The sequence below is a fragment of the Lactuca saligna genome, chromosome 7 (genome assembly GCF_052625555.1).
Source record: "Lactuca saligna cultivar CGN05327 chromosome 7, ASM5262555v1, whole genome shotgun sequence".
Taxonomy (NCBI): domain Eukaryota; kingdom Viridiplantae; phylum Streptophyta; class Magnoliopsida; order Asterales; family Asteraceae; genus Lactuca; species Lactuca saligna.
In genome coordinates this window covers 164,847,724-164,855,889 of record NC_136423.1, presented here as the reverse complement: position 1 = coordinate 164,855,889, position 8,166 = coordinate 164,847,724, and the positions used below count along the sequence as shown (strand labels likewise).

At 35.9% G+C, this 8,166-nt stretch overlaps 3 protein-coding genes across 4 annotated transcripts; 2 read left to right on the top strand and 1 right to left on the bottom strand.

The window, feature by feature from the left end:
- Nucleotides 1-488: 488 nt before the first annotated feature.
- On the top strand, nt 489-2,594 carry LOC145004226 (Protein kinase superfamily protein). The gene is made up of 5 exons (XM_078963117.1): nt 489-838; nt 901-1,239; nt 1,316-1,573; nt 2,173-2,306; nt 2,397-2,594. Exons 1-5 carry the CDS (start codon nt 700-702, stop codon nt 2,592-2,594), a joined length of 1,068 nt encoding a protein of 355 aa, XP_078819243.1. The 5' UTR covers nt 489-699.
- On the bottom strand, nt 2,536-3,780 carry FAP3 (Chalcone-flavanone isomerase family protein). The gene is made up of 5 exons (XM_078963118.1): nt 3,585-3,780; nt 3,407-3,508; nt 3,175-3,330; nt 2,881-3,095; nt 2,536-2,795 (listed from the first exon to the last, which is right to left on the bottom strand). Exons 1-5 carry the CDS (start codon nt 3,778-3,780, stop codon nt 2,637-2,639), a joined length of 828 nt encoding a protein of 275 aa, XP_078819244.1. The 3' UTR covers nt 2,536-2,636.
- A 553-nt stretch (nt 3,781-4,333) lies between these two features.
- LOC145004225 (uncharacterized) lies at nt 4,334-8,166 on the top strand. Of its 2 annotated transcripts, XM_078963115.1 has the most exons (8): nt 4,334-5,508; nt 5,590-6,056; nt 6,146-6,965; nt 7,045-7,119; nt 7,199-7,273; nt 7,353-7,427; nt 7,507-7,605; nt 7,685-8,166. In XM_078963115.1, the coding sequence occupies exons 1-8, from the start codon at nt 4,336-4,338 to the stop codon at nt 7,922-7,924; spliced, it is 3,024 nt and encodes a 1,007-aa protein (XP_078819241.1). In that variant the 5' UTR covers nt 4,334-4,335; the 3' UTR covers nt 7,925-8,166. The 2 variants fall into 2 exon arrangements, with proteins under 2 accessions (XP_078819241.1, XP_078819242.1); XM_078963116.1 differs by lacking the exons at nt 7,199-7,273; nt 7,353-7,427.

The following is an 8,166-nucleotide window of genomic DNA, read 5'->3' as shown; positions in this document are numbered from 1 at the left end:
TTTTTAATAATATACTATTAAAATAGATTTACCGCACCATCCGCACATCCCAAAACTGTTAGCGGTAAATACATAGTGGAAAATAAATGTTTTTATAGAAAGACATCGTATGTTCAAAATAACAACACTGTGTACGGTTTATAAAAAATTTATATAAAATTTTGTTTTAACTTTATAAATAATCAATATCCGCATGAAAACCCACTTAAAATAAATATAAAAGTGATCCTTTTTTTTTTTTTGTGTTAATGAATTTTATTATAACTGATAAGTTCAATAAAGTAATAAATATATATCTATTGATAAGTCTTTAAGATGTTTATAAATAGTATGAATAACTTTATATCATATAAAGTTTTATATATCAATAATACAACATAACAAATGATAATATGACAATACTATGAACCTTTCATGCTTATTATTTTTAAACACTGAACTGTAGTTTAATTTGTCTGGTCTCACTCCTTTACAACATACCATTTGCAACAATTGACAAAAGTCAAAGAAATTGATGTCTACATAATATTTTAATCTGCATGTGAAAAGTGATATGTAAAGCGACACTTTAAAGACATGCTAGTCGCCTAATTTCCTTACACATCATCTCATAGTCTCATTCATGATTCATCGACATTCAGTGGGTGTACGAATCTCAAATTCATCATTCATTTTCATCTTCCTTTCTTTCAGGACGCCATGACTAACAGCACTCGGTTTCTGGGCTTATACATCACCATCTGTGTGTTAGCTTTCATCATCTCAAAGATCACCATAGCTGTCCTCTGCTATCGCCGATGGCAGAAAAAACAGTTCGTCATTCAAGACACCTTTTCTGGTATGTTTTTCTTCTGTTTCTGTTGATTTTTTTTCTGTTTCGATTTTGACCTAATTTCACAGGTGGAAAGCTGGTACTGTTCAGATCAGCTAAGATAAAAACCCTAAAATCGAATGTGTTCTTGAAGAAGACGATGAAACTCACCAACAAGGATCGAATCGGATCCGGAGGTTACGGAATGGTTTACAAATTAATAATTAACGATTCAACGTCTTTTGCTGTGAAAAAGCTACGAAAAGAAACAGCAGAACACGATCGAGGATTTGAGAGAGAATTGGAAGCAATGGGAGATATAAAGCATCGTAATATCGTTACTCTTTATGGTTATTACAGCGCCCCCAATTTCAATCTCCTCATCTACGAGTTAATGGCTAATGGAAGCTTGGACGTTGTTCTTCATGGTACGATTTTCTACAGCTTTGACTTTTGAAGTTTTATAATTTTGACTTTAAAGTCAAATTGTTTACGTTATCACAGGAAGAACAATGGAGAAGATGATTGTTCTAGATTGGGATGCAAGATACAAGATTGCATTAGGTGCTGCAAGGGGAATATCATATCTTCATCATGATTGTATCCCTCATATCATTCATAGAGACATCAAATCAAGCAATATTTTGTTGGATGAAAACATGGAAGCTAGGGTTTCTGATTTTGGGTTAGCCACATTGATGGATCAAGACAAGACCCACGTGTCCACTTTAGTAGCCGGTACTTTCGGTTACTTAGCCCCCGGTATGACCTCACTACTCCATAATAAAAACTTTATTGTCATTGTTAGCGTTCCATATATCAACTAGACCCTGTCTCATCTGTCTCCACATGTTTCATACATCTGTCAGACACTGTTTCATTTATCTCCACATCACAAATCATAATCATCTGTCTCCACATGTTTCATACATCAGCTAGACACGATCTCATCAGTCTATATATAACATTTACCTATATGGTTTCAAACACAATCATTGGCTAGACACAGTCTTATCTGTCTGTATAAATGGTTTGTACGCAATAATTGGTTAGACACAGTCTTATATGTCTGTATAAATGGTTTATACGCAATAATTTGCTAGACATAGTCTTATATGTCTGTATAAATGGTTTGTACGCAATAATTGGCTAGACACAGTCTTATCTGTCTGTATAAATGGTTTGTACGCAATAATTGGCTAGACACAGTCTTATTTGTCTGTATAAATTGTTTGTTTTCAGATAAATGGTTTGCACGCAATAATTGGCTAGACACAGTCTTATCTGTCTGTATAAATGGTTTGTACACAATAATTGGCTAGACACAATCTTATTTATCTGTATAAATTGTTTGTTTTCAGAGTATTTTGATACGGGAAGAGCGACAACAAAAGGGGATGTATATAGTTTTGGTGTTGTTTTACTTGAGCTTTTAACCGGGAGAAAACCTACGGATGAATCATTTATCGAGGAGGGGACCCGCCTTGTGACGTGGGTAAGTCTTTAAAAGTCAAAGCTTTGACCTTTTTGCTAGAGGTTTGACTTTTGAGTTATGTATTAATTGCAAAGTATGATGTTGTAACAGGTTAAAACAGTTGTTGAAGACAATAAAGAAGAATATGTTCTTGATGAAAGATTAGAGTGTTATCATGTGGATGAAATTAACCATGTATTTAATATAGCGTTAATGTGTTTAGAAACTGAGCCATCTAAAAGACCAAATATGTCTGAAGTTGTAAAGATGCTAGAAAAGATTAAAACAGATCAAATTACATGTTCATAAATGAAGAGTTTGAAAACATAAAGATGTAATTTTTTTTCGTGATTATATAAGTATCGAAGCTAAGCCATTGCTAATTGAAGCTTTTAAGGAAGGAGACACAGGGTCACGTCCAAAGAACACATCAAAAAGAGATCGTGTCACGTTTTCTGATTCGATTGTAGCTTCTGAAGTCGATGGAATGCCTTCATTTGATAAATGGATCTGTTCATGGCGCCATTTTATACAATAAGTTGATGAATTATAATCCATATTAACGATTTTTCATAAAATAGAAGTAGAAACGAACCAGAATTTTGGAGGAATCGAGCCAGGTTAAGAAGATGAAGGTTCCTTTCTTCAATGGCCGATTTTGAAAGATACCACGGAAATCGGAGAGAGCGGTTTCATCGACGGCGTTTGGTGATTTGATTCTGGGCGAAATGGCGTCGTTCAAGGCGTCCCAGAAGGTTTTTCCGTCGACGTCTCTGACAAGAACGATCTGTAGCGATTTCTCTAATGGAGCTTCATTTCATGGAGATCCTTCATCCTGTAAGTATTTTATGATTTTCACAAAAGTTCACGTAAGAAAACTGTGATTTACCTTGATAGATTAAGTCGAATAAAGAAGAATCGTCTTGGATTTGAGCTGATGTTCGTCCTTTCCATGCGTCTAACTTATCGATGATTTTAGGGTTTATGTATAGCCCTGCGGCGTACACCTTAACTCCGATTATCGCAAAAACCTTTTCTCGAAACCCTAGAGAGATTAAAATTTAAGAGAGAGTGAGAGTGAGAGTTGAATATTTGCAAAAACTCAGAATTAGGGCATGAACCTGTTCCAATCAAAGAAAGCGAGCTCGAGCAACCAGGAAGATTCAACAATGTCGGAAATTTGACATTCGTAGCAGGCTCTTCAGCGTAATCTGATACAAAATCTATGATTTCACAGAGTAAGAAGATTATGGAGAAGAAAGATACAATGATCAAAGTATGAAATTGGGGTAATTAAACCTGAAGAAGACGAAGAAGACGCAGCGGCCTTGATGGAGAAGAAAGGAGGGTTGGTAGGGATGAAATTGCTTGATTTACTTTCTGGAAAACGGATTCTGTTTCTAGGATTTGAAATTGAATGTGGGGCTCCGAATTTGTTATGGGGAAGAAGCGGAACTGATCTGGGAAATGCTCCAATTCCTGTTGCAACAATCATCTCTTTGTGAGTGTTCTTCGATCAGTTAAAATCAAACTTCAAATCTCTGTGATTCTATCCACTTCACTCGTATTCACAGGGCCCCAGATGCATGAAGCATGATGTGGATAACTTTAATTGGATATTTGTGATTATGATTTTCTGATTTTTGTTTTGATTTTTCTTTAAGCCCTACAATAAAAATAACAAAATGTCATCAAAAGATAGTGTAATTGTTAAAAGAAACAGGGGAAATGATCTGCCTTTGGGTTAATACCTTAAAAACCATTATTTATACATATCCGTTTCGATTTAACCCTATCATTTTTATTTGTTACTTATTTGCCACCGTTAATGAAATGACGTTCCATTTATTACACCTTACCCGGTTAACAACCGGTAATCACCTCCTTGCCGGTTGCATCTCTTCACTTGATTACTAATTCTTGGGAACGTGCATAGTAGCCACCACCTTTGTCCCTCATGTCTGACTAACAAAGGGGTATCCCTTATCAGATAACATCATCATCAAAAGAGGGTTTTGCAAGAGGGTTTCTGAAGGTTTTCAAGGGTTCGATGGCAGAATCATCACGGAGAATGAAAAGTAAAGAATCAAAGGCGACAAAGAAGACAAAGTTGAGATACGTACGTGATGAAGAAGAGTCTGATGATGATCGTCTTGACTTAGGATTGTTGGATGTTGAACCAGATAACTTCAATCCTACATCTAACTTGTGTGACGACCCTTTTCTTAACATTTTATGTGATGATAAAATGTTAAAGAATAATCAGTTTGAAGGGGACGATGAAGCTGATGTTGAAGACATTCACCAGGAAGAGCTTGAGCATGAACACCTTGAAGATGAAAATGGCTTGGAAGTGGGTGTCGAGTTCAGGGTGCACGATCCTACCGTCAAGTGGAACCAAATGAAGCCTACAGTTGGTGAGTTATATGAGTCTCCTGCTCAGTTAAGGTTTGCACTCACTAACTATGCTGTAGCTAATGGATACCAACTTTGGTTCATGAAAAGTGATAAAAGCAGGGTAATTGTTAGGTGTGGGAAAAAAAATGCAAAAAAACCATGTCCTTTTAGGATCCATGCTTCGTGGAAGTATAATGAACGTACTTTTCAGATAAAATCTATGGTTGAAACACATCTTTGTGCAAGGAATTATAATTTTGGACATTTGGTTAGTTGTAATTGGTTAGCAAAACACTACATTAAGGACATAATTAGGAAGCCCAAAATGACACTACCTGAGATGATGGAGGATGTCCTTACAAAATATTCAGTGAAAGTGTCAAAGGGGCAATGTCATAGAGCAAGGGTAAGGGCAAGGGAGATGATAGAAGGTAAACTGGAGGAACACTATGCTAAGATATGGGATTATGCCAACGAAATCCTTAGATCTAACCCTGGAAGTACATGCAAAGTAGGAGTTTCTGTAAATCCAGATGGGGTGAATTATTTTGAACGTTTTTATGTATGTTTTAAGGCATTGAAAGATGGATGGAATACAGGGTGCAGACGTGTGATTGGCTTAGATGGATGTTTCCTAAAGGGACAAATCAAAGGGGAGATTTTGACTGCTATTGGAAGAGATGCTAACAACCACGTGTATCCAATTGCATGGGCTGTAGTAAATGTAGAGAACAAAGAAAATTGGACTTGGTTTTTACAGTTGTTGGTTGATGACTTGGGTGTTGAGGATGGAAGGGGTCTAGTTGTTATTTCAGATCAACACAAGGTAAACATAAATACTACAAATTTTTTTATGTATTCATTTATATTGTCTAACCCATATTAATGTTGAATTTACTTATTTCAGGGACTTCTAGAATCTGTGAAAGCTATCCTTCCACATGTTGAACACAGGCAGTGTGCACGACACATTTATGCCAACTTCAGGAAGAGGCATACAGGTTTAGAGTTGAAAAACTTATTCTGGGCTGCTGCAACTAGTTCACATGAAGGGGATTTTGTGTCTAACATGGAAAAAATTAAGAAAATCACTTCAAATGGATATGATTGGTTGATGTCTAAGAATCCACAATCATGGTGTAGGGCATTTTTTGGACTAGGGTATGCATGTGAGGCAGTGGAAAATGGGGTTTCTGAGTCCTTTAACTCCATGATCATAAATATTAGGGAAAAACCACTTCTCACAATGTTAGAGGAAATTAGAATCTATGTCATGGCTAGGTTTTATTATTTGGCTGATAAAGCTTCTACTTGGAGAACTGAATCGTGTCCAGCTATCATAGAGAAAATGAAGGAGTTTGAAAAAGAGATGAGGTAAATTCTTACATAAACTTGTTACTACTTACCATTAAATTGTGTTGTATAGTTAACATGAAATTGTTATTTTTAATTTGTATTTATAGGAACTGGAAAGTTATAGCAACTGGGGGGTCTGTATTTGAGACGAGGTATGGGTATACAGCTTACAAAATGGATTTGGAACAACACTATTGCACATGTAGACTATGGGAGATATCTGGAATACCATGTGTGCATGGTCAAGCAGCAATAAACTACACTCACATGAATCCAACTGATTTTCTAAGCATTTGGTTCCAAAAAGAGAAATTTATAGCTGCATATACCACAAATATATCACCAGTGAATGGAAGCAACCTGTGGGCACCCACTGACTATATAAAGCCATTACCTCCTTTGACAAGGAGAATGCCTGGTAGGCCAAAAACCAAGAGAAGAAGGCATGTGTCTGAGGTCAATGATTCCAAGTTCCCAACTGTTAGAGCTAGAGTTTGTAGGACTGTTAGGTGTAGCAAATGTTTACAATTCGGACATAACTTGAAATCCTGTAAGAATGAGCGAGTGATGAAGGAGTATGTGCCACCTAGAAAACCAGGAAGGCCAAGGAGGGGTGGAAATGGTATAACAAACAAGGATGGAGAGGGAACTTCAAAACAAAAGGCAGTTAAGCTTGTAGTGAAAAGAAAGAAGAAGATAAAGAAGGCTGGAGAAGGATCCTCAAACCAGGATGGCCAAGGTGGGGTTGAAACTGCAAACGATGCAACTGTGCAAGAAGAAAATGGAACTGTACAGGAAACTGTACAGGAAACTGCACCCAAAATTGTGAATGATGCAGATGCTATTTCTGATGAAATTGATGTATTGTTGCAAAAATGTGGTTATGAACCTCATGAGATTGAACAGGCTATGGAAAACTTGGAAATGGTATGGAAACCTTTACTTTAAATTTCTTAAAACTAATATGTGATTTACATAAGGTAATTAACTAGATCATGTCTTACAGGGTGTAGATGCTAATGAGATTGAAGAGGATGTTAATGAGATTGAAGATAACTTGCTTGAAGAAAACTTGGAAATGGTATGGAAACCTTTACTTTAAATTTCTTAAAACTAATATGTGATTTACATAAGGTAATTAACTAGATCATGTCTTACAGGGTGTAGATGCTAATGAGATTGAAGAGGATGTTAATGAGATTGAAGATAACTTGCTTGAAGAAAACTTGGAAATGGTATGGAAACCTTTACTTTAAATTTCTTAAAACTAATATGTGATTTACATAAGGTAATTAACTAGATCATGTCTTACAGGGTGTAGATGCTAATGAGATTGAAGAGGATGTTAATGAGATTGAAGATAACTTGCTTGAAGAAAACTTGGAAATGGTATGGAAACCTTTACTTTAAATTTCTTAAAACTAATATGTGATTTACATAAGGTAATTAACTAGATCATGTCTTACAGGGTGTAGATGCTAATGAGATTGAAGATCACTTGGAAGCAGACTTAGAAGAGGATGTTAATGAGATTGAAGATAACTTGCTTGAAGAAAACTTGGAAATGGTATGGAAACCTTTATTTTAAATTTCTTAAAACTAATATGTGATTAACATAGGGTATTTAAATACATCATGTCTTACAGGGTGTAGATGTTAATGAGATTGTGCCACCAGTGCAAGAAGTTGCTATACAAGGTTTAGATGCTAATGCTTGGGTTGGTGAAGATGATGGGAATATTGACTTCATTGAAGATACACAAGTTGTTGGGAGGCCTAGGAAAAGGAAGATTTCTGAGAGAATTGTGAAGATCAAGCTGAAGAAAGCAGTTTATGATAAGGATGGAAGGGGTTCTAGTATTAAGAAACCAGTTAATTTGGAGTAGGACTATTTAGGAGGGGGTATCATGGGCACTATGTATTTTGCTTGCCCTTTTTGTTAACATTTCATCAGCTTTTGGTAACAACCATCCAATTGTATATCAGCATCTAGTAGTATTCAATTAGGCCTTTTTGAACATTGGTAGTTAATGGCCATTAAAACATTGTTGGGCAATTGGTTGTTTGGTACTGATTGTGATACCCCCTTTTATGTTATTATGAATGCAAGTATTTGAACTTAATGTCA

Coding starts and splice junctions, on each gene's coding strand:
- LOC145004226 (XM_078963117.1), top strand. CDS start 700: ATGACTAACAGCACTCGGTTTCTGGGCTTATACATCACCATCTGTGTG. Junction 1,240..1,315: donor CTTGGACGTTGTTCTTCATG/GTACGATTTTCT, acceptor ACGTTATCACAG/GAAGAACAATGGAGAAGATG. Junction 2,307..2,396: donor GGACCCGCCTTGTGACGTGG/GTAAGTCTTTAA, acceptor ATGTTGTAACAG/GTTAAAACAGTTGTTGAAGA.
- FAP3 (XM_078963118.1), bottom strand. CDS start 3,780: ATGATTGTTGCAACAGGAATTGGAGCATTTCCCAGATCAGTTCCGCTT. Junction 3,331..3,406: donor GCTTTCTTTGATTGGAACAG/GTTCATGCCCTA, acceptor TAATCTCTCTAG/GGTTTCGAGAAAAGGTTTTT. Junction 3,096..3,174: donor ATTCGACTTAATCTATCAAG/GTAAATCACAGT, acceptor CATGAAATGAAG/CTCCATTAGAGAAATCGCTA.
- LOC145004225 (XM_078963115.1), top strand. CDS start 4,336: ATGGCAGAATCATCACGGAGAATGAAAAGTAAAGAATCAAAGGCGACA. Junction 7,274..7,352: donor TTGAAGAAAACTTGGAAATG/GTATGGAAACCT, acceptor CATGTCTTACAG/GGTGTAGATGCTAATGAGAT. Junction 7,428..7,506: donor TTGAAGAAAACTTGGAAATG/GTATGGAAACCT, acceptor CATGTCTTACAG/GGTGTAGATGCTAATGAGAT.